Genomic DNA, 24,431 nt, shown 5'->3' with positions numbered 1-24,431 from the left:
AGAGCAAATAAATTAATATTTGATCAGTTGGGCGCTGTGGTCTGGGGATGCAATTTTTAAGGCATTGCAAATGAACTGTGTGTGCTTTGAGGCCATGTTAAATATCCTGATTGTTGGAATCAAAACAGTTTTGATCACTGTTGAACACATCTAAAAATTCCTCCCCTTTGAACCTGTTTACCAACTTTATATGAACCAGAACACAGAATTTGGTCTCTGTTGTCTCTGAGCCCCGTGCAGTGAGTCAGAGAAAGTGTAATAAATAAGCACATCAGGCCCAAGTCATCTCTCAGGGAGCTCTGGGGAGGAATGTCAGTACAAGGCGTTTCCAGCGTCACAATTGCAAATTTTGACCCTTCTGATGTTCCAGGGAAAGCAAGTGCCAATAGAAATCCTTCCCACCTTTCCTTTTCAGTGCATGAATATTTTTTGGTTAACCCTTCATTTGTGACACCTTGTTTTTCAAGTTGTGTGGCAAGTGTTGACCAGAGCTCCCTTAAGGAGAAAGGCAAAGTAAACTGTAATGGTCTTAATGAGGCAATTAAAATCATTCCATTAGAGGATTTCTCCCTTTGCCTTTTCTGCTACAAACTCTGCTGCTCACATCCACTGGCCAAGTTATGGGAACAGTAGGAGAATGCAAGTCTTGGGTTACTCAGCTTGCCCCAGGTGCAGGAAATAGAAATGTCAGTGTGCTGGTTTGTGTTCATTGCTCCAGGAGAAAGTAACTGGCGTTGGAAGCACATCAGTGATGAGCTGAGGGGCACCTGCTTTGATCAAAGAATGCAGCTTGGAATTCATGAGGCCCTGGTCTAAAGGGCAGGCAGGAAGGTGTGTCCTGGTGGGGAGAGAAGCAGCACTGAGAGAGCCCTCACTTATTTCCCTCTGAGAGAGCCTGTCTGGGGTAGGATTTACCTGTGAGCATCCACAGATTGCTGCAGAGGCACCAGAGTTCATTCTCAAACCCTGTTCTGAGCAAATGCTCCTTTTCCCTGTCTCCACTCCCAACTTGAAGAAGTCCAGCCCATCAACCTCTGGCTGCTCCCATGGCAGTTCCCTCTCTTCCCAAATCCAGCAGATTCAGAAGGGAACATCTTGTTCCCAACCCTTTCACTCTCTTTGGTGCCTCTCATGGCAGCTCTGTTCTTTCTGCACTGCCCATCCTGGCCATGCAGGGCCCTGTGCAGAGCCCCAGGAAATCTGTTTCTCCTCAGTTTGATGAGCTTTGGGTAAAATGCATCACTAAGAGCTGATGAGTTCCTCCATAAGTAAAATGATGTCATCAAGGATGATTCACAAGTCACTCTATCCTATTCTTTCCAGCATACATCTTTATTTTTCTGTCTTCCCTAGTGTATGTAAGAGCTTGATCAGTAGAATAAAATAAATTCACATCCATTTGATATGGTGTTTTTAAAAATGAAATTGTGAAAGTGTAGAATTTCAGCAGCTTGCTTTGTTAACCTCCCACCAAAAAGAAATGTGTGAGGACCTTGCCTTCACACACAGTCAGGCCTGATTTGAAGGAAGAGTTTTCAAGGCTCTGTGCTGCCTTTTCTTATGAAAAAGGTCTCATCTCTTCTGTTGCACTGAATGTCTCATGGTAGCCTGATGAGGCATGCAGAGGAAGAGAGATGATGACTGCACTGAGCAGCACACATTTCCACAGGGGCTGCTGCTCATGTGCTCCCTGCCACAGCACTGAGCAGCTGAATTAGCCATCAGCAAAGTTCACAGGAATGGCAGAAGATGAACTGGGGTGGAGGACACAGCCAGGACGGGATCAGGTGCTGGAAGCTCTCTCTTACCATGATGGATGTGGCTTCTTGAAGATCAGGTCAGGTCCTTGTGCTCCCATGAGGGATCAGTTGCTGGCACTGCTGCAGCCCTGTTTTGTTTCAAAAAGCCCAGATTTGTATTTTCCTGTTGTATCACATCTGTGCAGAGGCTGCAGCACCCATGGCACTCTGGAGGTTGCTGTACCCTTCCCACAGCTGGCTGTTTGCTCTCCACACAGAGCAGCCCTCCATCCCCTGGAGCTCCCCCTGAGCTCTGTGGGCTGGAATTGCTGGTACAAGGCTGGGCTGTGGGCTCTGCTCTCTGCCATGCAGCAAACCCAGGGAAATGGAGCCCTTTGGTAGCTGGAGCAGCAAGGCACACCTTGGCCCAAGCATCTCTTTATTTTTAAGCTCTGTCCTCAGTACTGCTGCTCCCCATCGTGCCAGGGGCTCAGAGCAGTGGCTGCAGGGATGATGTGATCCTTGGCACATCCTCTGATCTTGGCTTTCTGGCTGTGGCTCTGGGCTGGCTGGGCCCTAAAAGGGGAGAGACAGTGAGCAAGTGTAGCTGGTGACCTGCTTAGGTGTAGCCATGATATTTTCTGAAAAATCCTTTCCTTAGGATTTTTCCTCCTGAGAAGCTGAGAGGCCTTAGGAACAAAATGTAAACATTGATTATCTGCTGCTGTGGAATGCAACAGGTGCATCTGGGATTGGTCTCATGGGGTTGTTTCTAATTAAGGGCCAATCACAGCCCAGCTGGCTCAGACGGAGAGCTCGAGACACAAACCTTTGTTACTGATTCCTTCTTATTCTATTCTTAGTTGGCCTTCTGATGAAATCCTTTCTTCTATTCTTTTTAGTATATTTTAATATAATATATATGATAAAATAATAAATCAGCCTTCTGAAGCATGCAGTCAGATCCTGGTCCCTCCCCTCATCCTGGAACCCCTGTGAACACTGCACAGTTAGGAGTGGCTCAGCCTGCAGGCAGCCCTCAGAGTGTCTGGCAAGAGTGATGGGGTTGCTTTGGAGAGCCAGGAAAAGCCAGCAGAGGAGCAGAATGGAACAAATGGCACGGCTGCTGATATAAATAATGTGTGTGACAGGCACATAATGAGTGAGTTCCCCTCACATTCCTGTCAACAAGCACTCGGACAAAGCAAAGGAAGAGCTGGGGGTGTGGGATACTCTTGGAGTGCCCTACTTCTGTTCTACACAAAATATTTCAGCTTCAAGGCCAGCAGAAGCAGCAGGATGAACACAGTCCATCAAGGTCTGTTAAAAGTCAGTGTATTTTCGATTTCCAGTGAGTATTTTGTGTTGTGTTAGTCTCTGTGGCCGTTAGTGTCACAGGGAGAAGTCTGAGCAGCTATTATTAGTGCCTAAACAAAGCAGTGTTTACAAGATGAGCCTATTTTGAGCCTGGAAAAATGAGTTGCCAAGAAGAAAAACAGATGCTACACTTAATACGCTGCTCTCTGTTCCAGGACTCACAGCAAAGCAGTTGTGTTGCTAGCAAGCCTGACTCCTCCTCCTCTGCTTTCTCACACCCCTGGCTTTTTCAAACTAGACCTAAGAAGGAAAAAACAATTAAAGAAGAAGAGTGGCACAAGAAGGTGGAGGGAGGACTGATTTGCCTCCAGAACAAGTCTGTGTGTGAGGGAAGAAGGTTTCTCTTGCAGACACAGCAGCCACAGGAGAGGTGTTATCTCTGTTGCTGAGGGCTGAATGGCATGGGCTCAGGAACAAGGTCTGGTATCAGGGAAAAAACCCTAGCATATAAAAAAGATGGAAAACCCCCCCAGCTTCTCAAATCAATCACCTGGTCATGTGGAAAAATGAGGATTTTTTTGGTAAAACAGGCTCTAAGCTCCAAAGTGACACAGGAACATTTGTTTTAGTGGAAGTTAATGGCACTTCTCATCCCTATCCATTTTTATCAGAATGGAATCCCCCTTTTTTTTTTAATATATATTTTTTTCTCAAGAAAAAGAAAGGCCAAGGAGAAGGGAATATTTCCCAAAGAGTGTGACAGTGGGAATTTTGGAATTGGACTGTTAGGAAAGGAAACATAACTTTAGTCTGGAACGAAACTCTGAAAGCTTTGTCAACTAAAACAAAAAACAATCACAGTGTTTGCAAAGGCACTGCTTGTTTTCTTCCCTTTCTTTCAGTGGGGTGAAACGAAGCCAATCCAAAACCACAGTTGTGATGAAAAAGGTTTGCAATTAAAGACTGTGAATAAGCATCAGGTTAGAAAGGAAAAACGCACTGAAGCTGTCAATGAAAATCTGTGAGAGAGACCTGCAAGGGAGGAGAGAGAGCAGCACAAACTCTGAGTCTAAAATTCAGTTTATAATCATGGTCCAGCCCTGCTGGGAACCCAGGAAAGGTCAGGGAGGCAGGGGAAGGACTGGAGCAATGTGGAGCAGCCTGTCTAGGGGAAGTGTCCATCTGGATCCTTTTGGACATCCCTTCCAACCCAAACCATTCCATGATTCTATCACATTTCTTCCCTGCACCAACAAGAGGGAAAAATATTTAGAGAGGGATAGGACCACAGTGTGAGGAAGTGCAATCAGAGAGAAAGAGTTCTTTGGAGTTGCATCTTCCTTGTACATCAGAGTAATTGAAATGTACTCCTGTATATTTCTACTGGTTGGGGGAGTTTATAAGCTTGTTTCTTATCTTGGCTAGAGTCAGGACTTCAATTTGTAACAGTCTTGGTGTTTTGATTTTTTTTGTGGCATAAGAAAAACAGGTCTCACAGATGAGGAGGGAAGATGTAATTGGTAAAATCAAGTTCAGGCTTTAATTAGGCCCTTTTCTGCAAAGCATAATTTCCAAAAATATGTTGCATTGTATCATTAAATTGTGACGGTGTTCACAGGGTTCTCAGGTTGAGGGAAGAGACGAGGATCTGACTCCATGCCTCAGAAGGCTGATTTATTATTTTATGATATATATTACATTAAAACTATACTAAAAGAATAGAAGAAAGGATTTCATCAGAAGGCCAGCTAAGAATAGAAAAAGAAGGAATCAATAACAAGGGCTTGTGTCTTGGACAGAGAGTCCGAGCCAGCTGACTGTGATTGGCCATTAATTAGAAACAACCCCATGAGACCAATCCCAGATGCACCTGTTGCATTCCACAGCAGCAGATAACCATTGGTTACATTTTGTTCCTGAGGCCCCTCAGCTTCTCAGGAGAAAAAATCCTAAGGAAAGGATTTTTCATAAAAGATGTCTGTGACACTAAACATCTAAACTGAGCCTCATTTATTCATTTTTTCTTTCACAGGAATGGTCAGATGAAGTGTTCAGTTTGGCAACAAATCTCTTGGCCCAGAACATGTCGAGGGACGCGTTCCTGGAGAAGGCGTAAGTGGCCCTGGCTGTCGCCCTGGGGAGCTGCTCCTCCCTCTGCATCATCTTCCTCCAGCTTCTTACTCACCTTGGCATCCATTGTTTCTGCTCTGCTGCCTTGTCACTTCTGTAAACACAGCTCCTGCTTCCTGTGGCTCTAAAAAGCCTGTTATCCAGAAGGCATCTAGGCAAAAATCCTTTTTAGGGTTCTCCTGGCAGACTATAAAATCATTGCAGAAAAAGTCAGGATTGAATGCTCCCTGCCCTTTGTAAAGTTGTAGCTTCAGCTGTAGGCTGAAAGTCTCCATTTAAAAGGAAAGAATATTCTGGACTGACAAACCACTTCTGGTTTGTTTTCCTTTTTGTCTTTTATTGATAGCAAAACAAAAAAGAGAAATGCCAGAAGTCCCTTTTCTTCAGTACACTCGCTCTGGTTTCCATGTGATCCAGAGAGAATTCATTCCTCTGGGTTGCCTGGCAGAGTGGGCAGATTCTGAGTTGCTTTCCATGAAGCAGAACAGCTGTTTGTGAGAAGGTTTGGGTGAAATACACACTCAAAAGGGAAGAGAGCTAAACCTGATGTTAGCAATTCTCAGCTCATGAGAGACAGTTTTGTGGAAATTAGAGCTTTGAGAGAAAGTTTTTGAGCCTGCCAGAAAGTGCTGGTGTTGAACTGGGATACTCACTGGCCTTTTGGGCTTCTAAAAGAGGGGCTGCACCTCCCCAGGCTGTGAGTTAGCTGCTTAAAGTCAGCTTAGTGTCATCCCCAAACACCTTTCCCTGCTCACAGGCAGGGTTCAGACCAGCTAAATACTGAACTTAACTTCCTAAAACCTTCTTCCTCCCAAAATTAACCTCCCCTTTTCCTGGGCTTTCTGAGGCTTCTTCCATTAGCTTCCCTCAGCGTCAGAATGTTCCAGAGTGCTGAATTTAATCCCCCAGAGCCACAGGTGCCTGCTGTGGGAGAGAGGGAGGGCTGTGCATCTATGGGTGTGTGTTTCCTCCCCATGCAGGAGTTCTGGAGGCAGCTCTGAAGGGTGGGTGTTGTTGGAAATCCAGCATTGTGTCTGATAAGGGTGTGTTGGGGCAGCAGGGATGTTTTAGGCTGACAAAATCCCAGATGGATGGGAACATTTCACATTTCCTGTTGGCCCTGCCTGCTGGCAGTGGGGACTGTGCCCACCTGAGCTGTGACTTCCTTCAGCTCCACAGGCTGGAGATGGGCTTGGAGGGGGATTTGTTCTTCAATTCCCTGCCCCAGAAATCCCCAGGTGCCCAGTGGGCTCTGCTGGCAGCTCTGGTGTGGGGAGGGTTGGGCTGTACCTAATGGACCCTTTCCTACCCAAACCAGGGGAGAAATGTCTCATCACACGCCACAGCAGAGCTCCCTGTCTGGAGCTGTTCCTTGGCAGTTTTTCAAGCCCTATTAATTGGAGATGAAGTCACTGGACACACTGTGTGGATTCAGTGGCAGGCAAGCATGGCATTCCTGTGTCTTTTCCCACTAATTAATAAATCACTTGGAAACCGTAAGGTTTCCCAGCTCCTCTGCACGGACGCCAAATCAGTCACTTAAGAAATGTATGACTTTGAAGATTAAATTATTTCCCCATTATAATTGGTGTACTAAGCAAAGGGTTGGTTGGAGTCCTATCAGAACCCTTTTGTTGAAAGAGAAAACTGCCTTGCATTAGGGCAGAATGAAGGGTTTTTCTGTATGACATTCAGTTCCATGGAGCACTGGAAGTGCAATAATAAACAGCTTTTGCCCATCTTCTGTTATTCCTGACTTCCTTGGTTATAGAGGAAAACACTCAATGTCACCAAAATGTAGGCAAAATTTTGAAAAAATAGAAGGCAAAATAAAAGAAACTTTGGGTTTTTTTAAATAGCTGCTGTGATTTTTTTTGTTTTAATCTTCCTCAGTGCTCAGAGTTGTGCTTGGTGACACAGTAGCACGAAAGGCTTCAGTTTCCAGAAGATGGAACTGTGGGCAGTCAAGGATTTGTGGAAATGTTCTTATCCCAGTCATCCTAGTTTCAGCATGCACTGTGTTTTTGAAGTGGTTGCTAATGGCATTTTCTGTTGGGAAGAAAAGGAAAGTTTATTAGAACCATGCAGTTTCTTCTTCTCTTGGCAGACCAGTGGGTGAAGTGAAAAAGCTGAGTTTTTTAACAAAAAGCTGAGTTTTTTAACAAAAAACCAAAAAAAATCTCCTCTGAAATATTTAAGTGTTGCCACATTTTTCACCAGATGATGTTACTGCAAAACTCATTTACATTTCTCTCAGGACAGACAGTAGGTTTGCAGTCAATAATGACATCCCAACATGTTTTCATACTGGGAGAAGGAGCTGAGTGGGACTTGCCACATGATCAGAGCACTAGCCCAGAGCTAGGAAGCTGGTGGAAGGTCCTTGAAAATGCTGTGAAAATAAAGCAGGGTGCTTTTCTCTCCACAGCTACACAAAACTCAAGCTGCAGGTGACTCCAGAGGGGCGCATTCCTCTGAAGAAGTAAGTGCTGTTCCCCTTCCTTGCCACGTGCTCTCTGCTGACTTTGGGCTGTGAGCATGTGTTTGGGATGTGCTTGGGACCCCTGTGCCTAGAAGAATAATTTTACCCTCTCTTTATAACAGTGATGATGGGGTGTCTCTGCTCAAATGCCCTTTGGGCACAGACATCCTGCCTCTCTGCCCCGGTTCTTTCCACTTGTGAAAATTAAAAATAATAATAAAAAAAAAAAAAGCAGCATAATTTCTTTATCTCGGGGATATGTGTAAATAAACAGAATCAAATTGCATGTCACTGGGGGAATGAGGAGACCAGTGATGGCTGAAATAAATTCCTGCTGTGATAGGGGCTGGTGTGGGGTAGGGTTAAAACCGAGCACTGTCAATCTCCCCTCTGTACTGAGCAGCCAGCAAATGGAAATAAATAGCTAAAGAGGCAATAGAGTGCTGGGAGATACTCAGTCCTTGGCCACAAGGGCCATCCAGGCGTGTGTTTAAAGCAAACCCCTGTGTTTGTGCTCCTGTGCAGCATTTACCGCCTGTTCTCCTCGGACAGAAAGCGCGTGGAGACGGCGCTGGAGGCCTGCAACCTGCCCTCCTCCAGGGTAAGCACTGAGCTCTTGCTGGGGAAGATGGAACAGGAAAGCCTTATAAGTATGATTGTCTGGCAAAAGGTTTGGAGAATATGGAAACTATAAGTGAGATTGAAATGAAAGCAAGCTTTGAGATACCTGAGTTACTGAACTACTGGAAAACAATGGTGTGGCCAGCTGAAGGTGATCCCCTTTTGATGGAACAACACCCTCTGCTTGCAGACAGCTCCAAGGGTCAGAGCAGACCCTACAGCTTGGCAGAAGGGGCCCAAAGTGGAGCTTTTAGGGTTTAAAATGTAACACAGGATGGTAATGTAATGATTCTTAGAGGCTGTATGGAAATGCTATAGGATTTGTATCTTGTACTGGATTAGTTAGTAAAAATTAGAGTATTCAACACAGAAGATGATTTATTGTATTGTAATGAGAACCTCGCTCTCTTACCCCTTTTACTCTCTTCCCCTCTTACTCTCTCCCCCTCTCATCCTCTCTCCCCCTCTCTTCTCTCGGGCCTGCTCTGAGCTGTGCCTGGCAGCTCCCAGCAGGGCCCTGCACCCAGGCCCTTTGCAATAAACCCCAAGTTCCACGACCTGGCTGCAGAGATCTCTCATCTCCATCCATCCTGACCGTCCTACCCCCCGACACTCCTACAAGCAGGGCTTGGTTTGGTTTGGCTGGGCTTGGCTGCTGTGTCCTCTGAGCTGGGCCATGGCTTGGCTCAGCCTGCTGTGCTGCCTTTGCTCTGGATGGCTCCTCAGCAGCATCTCTGGCTGTCCCACCCTGAGGTTCCTGAGACCCCTCTGAGTGCCTTTGGGTTGGAGTTGTTTAGGATCAAGGGCACTGGAAGAAGCCTGAAAGGATTCAAAGGAAGGGCAGAGCTTGTGTGACCTGTCCTGGAGGAATCCTGTGAGGGCATTTTAGGAATGGGTGACTGTTGCACAATTTCAGTGTTAGCCTGAGGTGTGATCTGTAGCTGCAGATAAGTGACAGGATAAACCCTCCTGCCTTACCCAAAAGGTGCATGAAGGAAATGTGGAAATGTGGTGTGGAAGCTGCTAACACTGCAGGGATGCAGCCATTGCATTCTGCTCATCCAGGAGCTCTCCTCAACCCAGAGCATCTCCAGGATGGCACCTGGCCCTCAAGAAGGCTTTTTTCCATGGAATGACCTTGAGCAGGTGATTCCAGTTAATACTGGAGTCACAGTCACAGATTGGGTGAGGCTGGGAGCAACCACAGTGGGACATGTGCTCCCACCTCCCTGCTCAAGCTGGGTTTTGATCCCAAGAAAGCTTCTTGCAGGATAATTCCTGCATTCAGGGGCCCAAGAGGTGGGGCACAACCCTTCTGTAGCAGAGCCAGCCTGCATCTCCTGATCCCCTGACTTATACAAAGCTCTGTGCTGTGAGATTTCCTTGATATTTGCTCCCCCAGTGGTTTAACAGAGCCCATTCCTGTAGCTCCAGAACAGTGGAGCAGAATCTTCCCCAGCCAACCCTCAGACACCCCTTACAGTGAGACCTTCCTTCGTAGGTTTAAATAAAATTCCAAGGAATGTCAGCAAAGTAGGTGTAAAATACTATAATGAGCTTATCTGAAGTATATTGTGAGGTTAGAAATGTGGAGAGAAAGGTTTTAAAGATGAGTTTCCATTTAATTGATAGCAAACAAGACAAAGTGTGCAAAAAAAAAATCTCTGAAGCACTGCTCTCTGAATCAGCTGATTTATTTCTTCCATTTACTACGTGTCTCTGAAAAGAAAATTTAAATATCATTTGGGTCTTTGGAAGAAACTGCAGCCTTTTCCTGCTATTTATCTAAGTAGAGCCAGTTTTACATACACACTGCTGGATGCTTGTTGCTGGGATACCATCTTGAAAATTATTCAGAGTATGAAGTAGATCCTTTCTTTGGTTGGGACAAAAGGGAAATGTGCTGCATACCCCAAAGAGAACTGTGTTGATCATCTTTGGAAAATACTGTAGAAGGGCAAAACTGAATTTCATGGAGGTAAGGGAATAGAAGTAAAGCAGAACTTCAACCACAGCTCCTTTCCTTTGTGTTCCTGTTTATTTGAGTAAGTGAAATTCTTAGCTTCAGCTTCCAGCTTTTCTGCCCTATTGTACTGCAGGACACATGGTGTTCCCATAAAGCCTTGGAAGAGCAATGGACTCCAGCAGCATGCAAGACATGAATATCAGGGAGTCCCGCTCAGCCAAATGACACCAAATTATTCAGAGAATTCATGGAAGTCTCTCATGGATGTTAGCAGTTCAGGCTCTGGATTTTCATATCCCGCCTCATGGATTTTCCCCCTGAGTTTGCACACCTCTCATTGCTCTGGGAAGATATGGAGCTCGTTGGCCACGAGCTTCACACCATGTGTGCTGCAGCTCCTGGAACTGAAGAGTGAATCTTCAACCTGGGCCAGTCCCTCATGTGCCTCTCCCAGTGCCCTGGGCACGGGGGCCAGGGGGCAGTGTCCCTGTGTGGGCTTTTCTGTGACAGGACAGGTACCCCCTCCATCAGCCCCACTCCCCAGGGAATTCCCTGGGGGGTCTGTGCCAGGAGACCCTGTGGCACGACCTGCAGGCTCTGCATTTTGTGCAAGAGGAGCAAGAGTTCTCCTTGCCCAGGTAATTGTTTTCCTCCTGAGGAATAGCACCAGAGAGGATCCTCGGAATTGCTGAAAATAAATCCTTTGTTTTGTCTTTAAGGGCCTTAATAAGGGATGGGTTCTCTGCAGTGCTGAGCAGCAGGGCATGAGCACAGTGGGATGCCCCATAGGCCTCAAGTCAAGCACTTTTCAAAGCATGGCTTTAGTAATTTCTCTCTTTCTGGGTCACAACTGGCCTGTGTGGAGTCTTGTAGGGTCAAGCTCTGGTTTTTGGAACAGTCATCATCCAGCAGATCTGAAAGCAGAAGGATCTTTAAATAAATGTTTAAACAAAGTTTTAAAATACCCCAATGAATTTCTGAGTTTGCCATCTGATTCCCCTATGTTGTTTGGTTTTTTTTAAATCTTGGCTATCTTTTGGAAATGGGGTTGCTTTTTGTTATTGTTGGATATTTTTGTTTGTTTTGGTTAAAGGTGCCTTAAATAGAATTTGGAGAGCTTTATTTTAGCTGGCCTTTTGGCTGTGAAAAGTGTTTTTTGCCTTCTAGTTAATGCCAGGGTTCACAATGAAGCACCAGTGAGCTTGAGTGTTAAAATAAAATAACCAGCTCTTGAGTCCAGTCTGTGCAAATAATCTGAATTAGCTCTCATGCTGCCAAATACATAACAGACTGGATACAGATGTTATAAAAGCAGGCAGGTTAGCAGGCAAATCCTAAATCAGCAGGCCTTGAATTTAGTAGAGTCTAATCAAGGAATAAAATGGAATGGCAGTGTTAAGCCAGGCTGGAAAGGAGGGATGCTCTCTCTCGTGTGGTGCAGAAGGTTTGTGCTCTGTTCTTTGGTGTCACAGAGATGAGCCCATAAGGTGTGTGGGTGGTTCCTCTGGAACGGGGATGGCTCAGACCAGGCTGACTCAGGGGGCAGTGTATTTTAATCCCTGGGGGCACACAGGCTTTTGGAAGCCAAGTATAGCTGTGGGAGGCTGTGCCTGAGGTGGCTTCTGTCTCCCATCTAGATATCTGTGGTCTGTAGCCCACTGAGGGTGGTACTGGTAGGAAATACCTATTAAAAGGTTCTGTACACTTGTGCCTGAGGGCTCATGTTGGTTGTTCTCTTTGCAGTGGGTGTTTGCAGACACAGGGAGGCAAACTGATGTCTGTTAATTGGGTCTGAGTGGCAAATCAGAGCCTGGATCTCAGGTTGTTGCAAGACATCCACTTCTGTTCAGCTGAGCACCTTCAAATCCCTTGTAAAGAAAAAAGTAGTGGCTTGATGGGAGGCTGTAGCTCTGTGGTGGTCAGAGAAGCATTGAAAAGCCCCTGGCTGAGGAGCAGCACCCTGCTGGACAGGAGTTATGAGCAGAGGGAGCAGGGGAGGGCAGGCTGCCAACTCTAACAGGAGAATTCCCTGGTTTTGCTTTGAGAATCCCAGCCTCAAGGCAAACACAGGTGTTGGCACTGAGAGCTCCACAGCTTGGGTTTTTCAGTGTCATGGGGGCAGTGCCACTGGCAGCCCTCACTGGAAGGAGCTGTTTTCATCCTGTACCCTCAGCATTCCCACTTCTCCATCCACCCTGGCACTGCCTTTGGCAGCAGTGAGGTACCTGGCTCAGGGATTGATCCCATGTGGAACAAACACACACGGAGGTCCTGGCTGGGGAAGTTCTGAATCAGCTCACCCTGCAGCCACCCCAGTCTGCCAGAAAAAGGAGGGCACAAGGCTCTGTGGGGTCACCCTAGAATGTTGGAGCCTGGAGATGGTTGTCCAGGCAGAGCAGAGGAACAGCCCAGATTGGTCAGTGTGGGACAGATTGACTCCTGTGGACAGAAACAGGATAAATCCCTCTCAAGCCTCTGTGGATTTTGGATGAAAGGACACAAAGTGATGCCTGTGGCATTGTTTATTTATTGTAAGCTGAAGCAGGAAGAACACAGCAAAGTTTCCTTGGGTCTGACAAAAGCTTGAGCCGTGCTCCAGGTTCCCCTGGCAACGCTGCTGAACAGGCACAGTAATAGAGGCACTGCTTGCCCCAGCCAGCTTTGCCAAGCAGGCAGCTTTGTGCCCAAGTTACCATTCTCCTCCTCTAGCTCATCCCTTTTTGGAGCATGGAGAGCCATCCTGTGGGCCATGGTACTCCCAGAGACCACATGTCACAGCTTTGGATGAAGGACTACCCAGGACAGTAATTGCCTCCAGTAATTTGATTTTTTCAGAGAAAAACGTAGTGAGGGTGATGGAATTGTCATCTAGAAGTTGGACTAAATTTAAATCACTCTAAAATTAAATCACTCTAAATTGTAGAAGATGTAAGAAAAAAAAATGCTGGCATGTCTTCTGCAGGTGAGCATTTTTATCAATTCCTCTAAAAGAAATCTGCTTGTCAAGTGTGTTACACTGAGTGTTCAGGACAAAGATGGATGGCAAAGCTGTGCTGCTTGAGTCCTGCCCAGAAGTGTGGCATCTTGAAGGTGTATCTGCAGGAAGGAACAGGCAGAATCCCTGCTGCTGTCAGGGAACAAGTGTATTAGTAGTGACACAGTGACCCAGATTGTTCCCCAGCTGTGTGACAGCTCTGGAAAGATGAGAGACATCCTCACCCCCTGTGATGCTGCTGCTCTGCTCACTGAAAACCACAGGCTCAGCACCACTGGGGTGAGCTCAGAGAACTCAGCAGGGCTGATGCACCCATTTCTGCTGTGGGGCAGGGGGTCAGGTGGGCAGAGGTGCCTTCCTCCTCCTTCCCAGGTGCTCAGAGGATGAGATACCTGTGCCTCATGGAAGCTGAAAAAGAAAAAAATAAAAAATAAAAAATAAAAAATACAGATCTACAATAAATAACATAAATATATTATATATAATATAATAAATAAAATAAAGAATACAGATGTATTTGTATGTATTTTTTAAAGCTGTACTCTTTAGGCTGCTGTGGGATTCAGGGGAACTTACAGCCCTGCAGAATCTGAGCTCCTGTGGGTTGCAGGAAGGAAATCAAAAGCAGCCAAGAAGTGAGTGCTCAGTTTGCACAGAACATCTAACAGTGCTGTATGTCTCTTTGACTGTTTGTTTGCCTATTCCACAGAATGATTCCATCCCCCAAGACGACTTCACGCCAGAAGTGTACAGAGTGTTCCTAAACAACCTCTGCCCTCGGCCTGAGATCGACCACATCTTCTCAGAGTTGTAAGGAAGGACTCTCATTGCTTTATTTATTTATTTTCCCCATTCACTGATTCTCTGGCCTGGCCATGGCAAAGTAGGTTATTTACACTACAGCAGCATGCAGTGCTGGCCAGTAACAGATTTAAATGTCAAGCAGGGCTGTTATTTAATCTTGGATCAAGGGCTCCTTCTCTCCCAGGCTTTTACCTCCACTTCTGATGGCTTGAGTTTTAAAGGAATTTGTTCCTAGAGGAGCAGAACTGCCAGGTCTTGTTTTTCTGCATTGATCAGGACAGTTTAGGTTTCCAAGAAAGTAAAGAAAGAAGAGTAATAAGCAATAACAGCACAAAATAGGCATGAAAATATGTATAATCACCCCCAAAAGCTTAATTAGGACCGGCCAAAAAAATTGCAGCAACTTTTAGGATTTGTGTATGATGAATTCACACCGTGAAATTAAATTAGCAGCTAGCTACAACTGATTTCATCCATTCAGTTATGAGCTCTGTAAGTCCTGGTGCTTCTAGCCCTGCAGCAATCTGTGTACTTCACTTCCAGCACAGCCTGATCAATGGAGGCAGGACAGCAAGCCTGGCTTTCTGTCTGGGCACAGCTTGTACCAAGCTCTGCTCTCTTCACTGACTCTCCAAACAGCATCTTTTTGCTTGCATTGCAGAGCACCTCAAAGCTTTTAGAAGGCTTATAAAAAAGGACCCACACAAATTACCAGAATAATGAAATCAGGGCTGCTGTTATTCAGCAGCAAACCCAAATAGCTGGGCCAGGAGTGCCAGCAGAGTGGCTGTGGCAAAGTGGGGATTGAATCCCACGGCTGTTTTCTCTTTTACTTTTTTAAATAGCTTCATTCCAAGAATTCAGAGGAATGCAAGGCTTTTAGCATTGCTCCACGTCTTCCCATTGATGCCTGAAATGCTGAACATTGTCAAAGATCTTCCTCCTAGATGTCTGATGGAGAACCTTTGGCAAAATAAATTAGGGCAGAGACACAGTGGAGCAATGTTTTTGTTGTATGATAGTTTCGTATGAATCTTGTTTCAGTTTTCCTTGGGAGGTTTCAGATGCAGAACCAGACTTTAAGGAAATGTATTAAAATGACTTTGCTGTTGCTTTAATTTCTCTCCAGTGGTGCCAAGAGCAAACCCTACCTTACTGTTGACCAGATGATGGACTTCATCAATTTGAAGCAGCGGGATCCACGATTGAATGAGATCCTTTACCCACCTCTCAAACAAGAACAAGTTCAAGTGCTGATTGAGAAGTATGAACCTAACAGCAACCTGGCAAAGAAAGGTCAGTGCATTTCACACTCCTGCTGCACTCAGAAACATGAGCTCAGCTCTCCTACATGCTAGAGCAAAATTTGCTTCCAGATCCAGCTGCTGTCCCAGCTGTCTGCTTTGGGATCACCCAGGCCAGTGAGACATCCTGTGGTGCATTTTAAAATGTGTTGGGTTGGTGTCAGTGAGCAAGGATGGGGCTGCTTTCCCTCCTTGCTTTGCAGTGTGTGGGATTGACAGAAGAGTTGCTCTGGTATGTGACCCTCAGCAGAAGCCTGACTATCACAGTGGCTGTTTACCAGCATCTTAAATGTAATGTTGAAAGAAGAAAATCAGGGACAATGGAACTCAGAGCGTGATAATTCTATCATTTAATAATACTATTAAGTCTAGCCCTCTGCTTTTGGATAAAGTGGTGTCCAATGCAAGATATGAGATCAACTCACTGTATTTCATGCTATAATCACAGAAAATTCCCTTTTGAACATCCCAAGTGTTGTCAGGACTTAGCTGGGCACTTAGCCAAAACCAGTGAAAGAGCTCCTGCACAAATCTCTGCAGATTTTTGCTACCACCACAAGTCTTAAAATAGCATTCAGTTTGTGTCTGCATCCTGTTTTATTCCAATCCACATATCCTGATGATTAGCCCAGCTTTTGATGTGTTTACACCTTAGAAATTTTAGAGGCATGGGAGTATCCTGAAAAACAGATCTAATATGAAAAAATATGGTTTGGTCCAGAGATTATGGATCAAAAAAGTCAAAAAAGACCCAAGAGTCTGGAGGTTAACTGAAGGCACTCCCACCTCTCCCTGGAAGCCTTCTCACCTTGACATCTTGCTGAGGAAATTGATGTCACCATCAGTGTTGTCTCTCAAACACTTCTAATTTTTTCTCTTAAGGCTTCTTATTTTCCTAGTCCAATCCAGGTGAGTGTTTCCAGAGGTTTTGCTGGAGGGTTAAATCCTTCTTCTTGGCCATATTTATGCACACTGTCTCCTGACGTCAGCAGGAGCAGTACCTTGAGGAAATGGAGCCCCTTGTGACCTCCTTTCTCATCTGTGCAAATATTAGAGCTGTGCTCTGTGCTTACCTTACTTCCCACCAGCAGCAGCAAAGTCTGCTACCTGAAAGATCATCCTTGTTACCCAAATATTAGCACTGCATATCAACCAAATAAAGGATTTATTAGAAGGAGGTGTGTGCTGTGCCAGAGTCACACCTCTTACTAGCAATAAGGAGTAAACACGAAACAGAGCCCAGGTAGAAGGTGCTGTGGTGGTGTTTGCTCCCACCCTCCAGTGGGATTTGTTCACCTTGTTTACCTTGGAGCACACAGATTTTTGTGGGATTTGCTCACCCTGTTAACCTTGGGGCACGTTTGCTGTTCCACAGGTGCCTCTTGTCCTGGGTGTGATTTATACTGCTCTTAAAGAATCAGTTCTCTCTGTAAATGCTGACTTGAAGAAGGGATAGATCACAAAGAGTTAATTCTTTTAGTGGGATTGTGGTGGGGTTTTTTCCCTTTTCAGGCTTTTGTGCACTGGGGTCCAGCTGGCACAACCTGAATCCACCTCTGTGCTGAAGAACCACCTCCCTGTCTGGCAGCTGAGCTGCAGGAACTGGCAGCAGCTCCAGTGTAAATCCCAAGCTTACTGCCTTAAAATGACAGGAATTGGCTAATCAGGGATGACATGGGGACACAATATTTTCTGTGCATCTGCTCCGAGTTGGGAATGCAATTCACTGTATATTAAATGAAGTGTAGGTGTGCATTCATTTCTGCACTCATGGAATAATTGTCCAAAAATGCTTCGTGTCTATAAAATGTCACCAAAATGTAACCACATATTTAGAGCAGTGATTTAACCTTTTAATATGGTGCTCTGGAAAAGGGATGCTCCCCCAGGCTTCCTGCTGCCAGGGTTGTTGAAGTGAAGTTTCCAGACAGTTTTTGGCCAGAAACATGAACAGAGGTACCCAGACAACCTCCAAAAGTGTGATGCACATGCTTGTTAGCAAATAAAATGCCATGCATTGAAAAGTTCTTTTAAATAAAATCAGGGATTTTTTTTTCCTTAAAAATGTAAACCCAAATTTATGAAGTGGAAGCCATGTGCACACCTGACTCCTTGCTCCCTGTTTGGATAGTGCTAGACCTCCACTCCTCTGATGATTGTTCTTCCTAATTTCCTGTCCCAGCTCATTGGCTGTGCACATCCACTGTACCACAATTTTCTCTTCTAATGATTCTCTCATAGCTAATTGAATGGATTTCTGGTGAGTTGTTGTACACTATTCAAGTGCTTTTGGGATCTCATAATTCCCCTGGTCCCCATTGTAGCCTTTTGGTTGCACCTGTTGCTGCTCACCTGCACTGTTTTGAACACAGTAAGCAAGACCTGTCCATCATGTTTTACATTTTTGCAGCTCCTCAGGTACCTGGTAAAATTATTTGCTGGTGAAGTTCCTAAGGTTACAGAGGTCTGAGTAAAACTCCTGCCTGTGATCCTGCAGTCACTGATGTATTTTAGGTGCATTTATTGCTGGGACTGGAGCTTTTGCAAAAAGTGGAGCTTTTGCAGAATCAGCAGAGAGGTGGGCCTGACATATGCATAGGTTAAGTGTCTGGAGTAGTGTTTTATTGTGGGCCAGGTAAGCTGATGTGATTAATGCTTTGTGTCATGCTGGGAAGGAGATAAATTCCCTGCAGAACTGTTCCCTTATCAGGTGGGAGCAGGAGGAGCCCCTGGTGGTGCTGAGCAGTCTCTCCCTGTGTGCTGGGGGCTGTGGGGCTGGAGAAGAATTTCCCAATTTATGTGTGCTTCCCATTCCACAGAAACGTGTGGCTCTTCCTTACATAACAATGCAATTCATTTCTGAGAGTTTCTGGGCTCAGAGGGAGCTTTGAGAGCTCGAACCCCAATGTCTCAGCTGAAAGCTTCCATTCTGAAAGCAGGGGAGTGCTCTGGAAAGCACAGAGCCACAGCCCCGGGGTCACCTGCACACTCCAGGCGTGCAGCAAGAGCTGTACCCAGCACCAGGCTGGGGATGGAAGCAGGGAGAGCACAAACCCAAGGGCTGCTAGGGAAAGGGGTGTGAAAAACTAAAGCCATTAATTATGTGCTTCCACATCATCCTTGGAGGGAGCAAGGCAAGGGTTAGGCTATTATCAGCCTTTATTTTTAGAGTGGTTTTGTGGTGGAAGATTTAAAAATAGAGTGTGAAAGTGCTTTAAGTAATGGCATAAAGATGTTGATTTTTTTTCCCCTTATAAGGATGCATTTATTTAAATATTATCTCTACTTCTTTAGTTTTAAAGGGCCAACCCTTTAGATCTGTACAGAGGAAAAGAGCTTTGCTCTTACATTTCACAATGTTTCTTTCTCCAGATTTTCTCTCTATCTATTTGCTGTGTGTCAGCTTTGGTTAGACATGCATGTGTAAGGATTGTAGAGGAGCTGGTTGCATGACTCTCTCCATGAATTCCAGTATTAATTCTGTTTTGCAGTGCACATTTATTGGTAGTTGTTGCGCTGAGTTTTTCTTAGGTAATAAAATAAATTAGGCAATTATCATTCAATTAAGTTATATTTAATTTTATACAGCATCTATTGTATGTATTTTTCCCATGGCAGCCTTAACACCAGGCACTATTCACTCCAGCATAAATGTGGTTTTCCTCCTTTAAACTTTTATGCAATGTAAACATTTTCACCCCACTGCATTAAATTCACCTTTTAGTAACTGCTTAAGAATAATTACACCCTGGATTCTTTTGGTGGCAGAAGGGGGTCATTTCCTAGGTAACAGATTTTAATGGCAAAAACAAGCACTGTGCAGCCATGGCTCTTCTTTTCAGACATACTTCATAATATTTAAAGCATGAATTCTGACATATAAATCATTCAGGCAAGTGGTTGGTATGAAACACTTGTAGGAAGTGTTACAGAACAGTTGGAATTCCTTGGCCTCCCAACTGGAACATGGAAAGTGAGAATACTTCCCCAAAAGCCCATTAACTTTGGGATTGTCAGTGTTTTCCAGCATTCCAGTTGTACAAGGGAAGAGCTCTCTGCCCTGTTTCTGTCTCAGATATTGACAGAACAATAGATCCCAGTCATGATTTATTGCTCTTTGAAATGTTTAAACCACACCAAAGCTGTATGTTAGCCCAGGCTGTCAGCAGCAAGTGCTAAGCTAGGTAGCTTACCAGAAAACCTTTTTTAAAAATTGTTTAAAACTTATATATATATATATCTGTACAACAAATGGTAGTATGGATAATTTGTCAGCATAAATAAGTTAATGGAAACTATTTGTCAAAATGAGTTTGCAAAATTTATTTCTGTAATACACTGGAGGTTGCTTTTTCTATTTAAGCTGTAAAATTAATTTCAGATCTTGCAGTTGTTTGGAACATTGCATCTCAAGTGGAAAACTAAATGTAAAAACCTTTTAGAATGGAAAGTCCTCAATTTTTGCATCTGCTTTGCAGGTAAATCATGTCATCTTTGAACTGCACCAAGTGAAACAGTGATGTGGACTAGTGGTAGTGGATTTTACAACACTGAACACTTTACTCTGTTGTTGGCAGTAGAGATGATGAAAATACCAAAATATATTTAGGGTTCCAGGGCGGGCAAGTTTTGTGATCTTCAGTGTATAATGCACAGTTTGAAAGAATCGTGAGCTTTGCAGAAATCCATTTTGGGCCTGGTATCTGGCACCAGGAACAGCTGCACTGACATCAGTGCAACAGTGCTGAGTGTAAACTGGCCCACACCTACTGTGGGGGTGCATTATCTTCAGGGCTGCAGAGCACGAACCATGGTGCCAGAGCAGGTTCTGCAGTCAGCCCAGCCCTGTGCTGTCCCACAGGGAAGTGACCACAGTGGTGCCTCCTCTTCCACAGCCTGGCACCTCCCTGGTGGGCCCTGGCACCAGACCCACAGGCAGCCTTCCCCCCTGTGCCAGCACTGGGAATGGCTGGAGGAACCTGGGCTGGCAGGACCACAAAGCAAACACACGTTTAGAGGGATTAGAACCTCATTCAGAACCTCCAGCAGGAGCCTTTGCCCAGAGATGAGAGACTCTTACATCAATTCTGCGTTTCAGGGGTTATGGAGAGATATTTTTCTGTATTGTGTTTGACCTGGCCTCAGACTGTCAGAGCCCATAAATAGAAATCTTATTCCAACAGTCAAACTGTTTATTCTGTGCTTGTTGCTGTCTCTTTTATGGAGCACGGGGAAGTATTCAATTTTAGCAGCAGAATTTATGATTTGAAGATGAATATTAGATAAGGTTTATTTCTGAAAATATAAAGGAGCCTGGACTCAAGTGCTGAAGGAAACAAAAGCAGATAAAGTTTGGACAAGCATGGCATGGTTTGGCTCTTCGTTGTGACGTGTACAAATGCAGTGCTTGCAGCTGGAAAGGGCCCCTGAGGACACAGGGAAGGGAAGGGAGGCTGCTGGGTGACATCCAGGACTGGTGGCACAGGAGCCACAAATGGGCTCGCTGCCACTGGGCCATCCCCTTCTGTGTGTCATTTGTGGGGTTTGCCTCATCCTCGGGGGGCTGGGCTCACCAGACAGTCAGTCTGTGCCCTGAGGAGCCAGGCTGAGCCTTGGGAGCTTTGGGATGGCTGGGATCTGTCAGGCCAGGGCTCCCAGAGCAGCCTGCGAGAAAGTTCCCTTCTGCTGGCAGATGCTGTCAGCCACCAGTATCCTTCAATATCCACCAATATCCACCAATATCCTTCAATATCCTTCAATATCCTTCAATATCCACAAATATCCACCAGTATCCTTCAGTATCCACCAATATCCACCAATATCCTTCAATATCCACCAATATCCTTCAATATGCACCAATATCCTTCAATATCCACCAATATCCTCCAGCTGGAAGGATATCAGTAGATACCCTTCCCATAAACACATACCCTGCCCATAAATTCCTACCCCACCCATAACTACAGAACTCTGGGGAGGCAGCACGAGGTGTGGAACTAAGGGACAATGTTGGCACAAGAACACACAGGGATCAAGTGGCCTTGAATAAATTTAGGCTGGAAATGAGGAAAACTTTCCTAACAATATAGTCCTGGCACAGAGTACCAGAGGTGGTAAAGAGGGCAAAAAAAAGCAATTGTTGTTAGGAGCGAGCTCAAGTTGTTTATGGAAGGGATTGTCCACTCCAGTGGCTGCAGCTGCAGAAGCCAGTTTAAAGAACAGATAAGGAAGGCCCTTTAAAGGGACTAAAATCCCTTCTTTTCAGTTTATTTGCACTGTCTTTGCAGTGCCACCCCTTTATTCTTTTCCCCTTCTCTTTAATATTAATCTACTTTCAGTTGCAGGAGTTTGTGGAAGTAAAAATGTCACCTGTGATTTTTCTCTTTTAGATTTTTTCAGCACTTAGAGCACACTGACACTATTCTCTTATCTCCTCCCATGATAGTACAGGGCAGTCTTTTTGGCAAGTGCATTAATAGCTTATGTAGAGAAGTATCACATAGCAGAAAAAAATACATATTTTTAGATGTCTTTTGGTGCAACTTAGCAATTGGAAGTAAGCCAACATTTAACCTTATTCCATCTCCCAGGATCACTCTGAGGCATTGTACAGAGGATGTTTTTGAGAGGTTTGGCAAGACAGTGACATATTCCAGTGATGTCCCTCTTTCAAGTCTGTCAGAAATAACTGTAGTATTGCTGGGATGAATGGTGTTTTCATCTGTCTGATTTAAATCCTTTCCACTCAGCTGCCTTAGAAACCTGCCATGTTGCAAAGTGCTCATCCCACTGCTAGCTAGGGACTGGTGTAAAGGTGGTTTTGTGGTGGTTTTGTGGATTTAATTGGCTCTAAACTAACTGTCTTGTGATATTCTGTAAGAGATATCCTGTCAGAAACAATTTCTGCTACGTCTCTGCTGAGAAGTCAAGAGCAGAGGATGGGTTCATGGCTGTAAAACCCTGCTTCAGTCTTGAGACTTAGGAGAGATCAGTTGCTGGGGGTTTTCCCCCACTCCTTAACAATTACTGGTTATTTAAGTTTGCCTTCTAACAAGTTTAGCATCTGCCTGCTGAAGTTTTAGAAACTGTTCCAAGACTTGTTTTCCTTCTCAGGAAAGCTCTGCTTACCACAATCTCTGAACTGTGACCATGCATTGTAACAGCAGAGGCTTTTAAAGCTGCTGCAGGCATTCAGAGGATCAATGGCCATCAAAATAAATGTGTTTCCAAGGTATCAATTGTAAGGAAGAGAAAATGTTGAGTGCTTGCAATTTTCCCTGCTTCAATGTGTGTTTTGCTGTTTTCTAGCACTACTGCAGAAAAATACCTCCTTTTCATAGGCTTGTAGCCCCTGTGTGTCAGAGCCCTTCCTTCCTGAGAGCTTGAAAAGGCTGGAAAAGCCTGTGACTTCTAATAAAATGAGTAAATAAATACCACACTCAACACTGCAGTTGGCTTTAAGATCTTGTTAAACCTGGATGGTTCATGCCTACAGGCACCAGTGCGATTTGGAAACCTTTTTTCCTCAGGTGCCACTCCACCTTCCTTTCCCTTGGAGATGGCAGTGTCCTTGGAATGCTCCCCAAGTTTTAATTCTGGTTTTTAATTCTGGTTTAAGTAGATTTGCTGTTTGGCATGGCTCATGTGGAAGCTTGTAGGAAATATTTCTTCCCTGGCGTGAATTCAGTGTCTTGGGCTGCAGTGCCTCATCTTGATGGTTCAGAAAAGTGGGTTTCCATCTGAAAACATTTTCTTGCCACCCCCCACAAAAGGTAAATAATTGTTTCCACTCTTGGTTTTCTCTGTGCACTTGTGCAGATGCTAAAGTGGATATGATAGTTCATTAGAATGACAAGCATTCCTGATTTAGACACCCTGAGCTCTGCTTTCTTGAGGAGCCTTGCTGTGCACACAGCTCTGGATCTCAGTGTCCTTGGGCATGTGGTATTTCCCCATGGATTGATGGTACTGAGCAAGCTCTCCTGTGGAGCCTGCTTAGACACACCAGCTTTGCCTTGCCCTGTTCTCCCCCACTGACTTGTCATTCAGGGTGATGGATTCCTGGGCAGCTTCTTCCCTGTTCACCTCTGTATTTTGGATTTTTCTTTGCTCCAGTGATTAGCTATGTAGCTTGAATTGTTATTTGTGTGTTCTCATTTGATTTGTGTCCCATTCAGTAAGCATTTATCCTGATACTGTATCAGGATAAATCATATCTGTAGGATAATTGATCCTGATCCTGTATCAGGATAAATCATATCTATGGGATAATTTACCCTGATCTTGTATCAGGATAAATCATATCTGTAGGATAATTTATCCTGATGCTGTATCAGGATAAATCATATCTGTAGGATAATTTATCCTGATGCTGTATCAGGGTAAATCATATCTATAGGATAATTTACCCTGATCTTGTATCAGGATAAACCATATCTATAGGATAATTTATCCTGATCCTGTATCAGGATAAATCATATCTGTAGGATAATTTATCCTGATGCTGTATCAGGGTAAATCATAGCTGTAGGATAATTGATCCTGATCTTGTACCATTCTCACTGCACTGTACCCATTCAGGGCTGGAGTGAGGAATCTTGCTCTGTTCCTTTCTTACTGAGGGAGTTTTCCATTTCTCTTTCAAGAACATGTTCCCCAAGACAGCTTGTTTTGGTTTGTGGCCAGGTAACTCTAATTACAGAAGGTATTTCAGGGACTAGAACTGAGGGCAGGATTGGATCCATTATGTTTTCCTCCAAGTTTAGGGAAAGGAAATGAGACTTGAGCACAACAGGATATTGTCCTGCTTTGATTTTAAAGGATTTAAGCAATGACACAACCAATAAATCCACTGCAAGACTGTTTCTAGCACACTTAATTGAAGCACTGCCAAGCTTTTCCGGACACACACCCCAAGTTTTCTAGTGCTCACTCTGGTCTCATTACCTGTTTAATTCCTTTTTCTTAATCACCTTTTTTGATGCAGCTTCCTTTACAGATGGCTTGCTGATCTCTGCATCTCATCTGTTTCTCAGGGTGATAGATTCCAATGCATCTTCTTCCCTGTTCACCT

At 44.7% G+C, this 24,431-nt stretch overlaps 1 protein-coding gene and 1 long non-coding RNA gene across 5 annotated transcripts in view; one reads left to right on the top strand and one right to left on the bottom strand.

Moving 5' to 3' along the window:
- Positions 1–24,431, top strand: part of PLCB1 (phospholipase C beta 1) — a 327,045-nt gene that overhangs the window by 197,770 nt on the left and 104,844 nt on the right. For all 4 annotated transcript variants that reach the window (XM_071439887.1, XM_071439801.1, XM_071440055.1 and 1 more), the window contains exons 5-9: positions 5,089–5,168; positions 7,615–7,668; positions 8,194–8,269; positions 13,960–14,060; positions 15,184–15,350. In XM_071439887.1, coding sequence (XP_071295988.1) covers positions 5,089–5,168; positions 7,615–7,668; positions 8,194–8,269; positions 13,960–14,060; positions 15,184–15,350 — 478 coding nt within the window. The remainder of the gene's footprint in view (positions 1–5,088; positions 5,169–7,614; positions 7,669–8,193; positions 8,270–13,959; positions 14,061–15,183; positions 15,351–24,431) is intronic.
- The window catches only part of LOC139596097 (uncharacterized), a 58,764-nt gene continuing 47,070 nt past the window's right edge, over positions 12,738–24,431 (bottom strand). The window contains exon 2 of the long non-coding RNA XR_011681254.1: positions 12,738–13,658. This is a non-coding gene — a long non-coding RNA (uncharacterized lncRNA). The remainder of the gene's footprint in view (positions 13,659–24,431) is intronic.

The sequence above is a fragment of the Agelaius tricolor genome, unplaced genomic scaffold, assembly GCF_023055355.1.
Source record: "Agelaius tricolor isolate 1412-34295 unplaced genomic scaffold, bAgeTri1.0.p SCAF_1, whole genome shotgun sequence".
Classification (NCBI taxonomy): domain Eukaryota; kingdom Metazoa; phylum Chordata; class Aves; order Passeriformes; family Icteridae; genus Agelaius; species Agelaius tricolor.
Note: the sequence above shows the minus strand (reverse complement) of the source record. Positions and strands in the feature narration are given on the sequence as shown.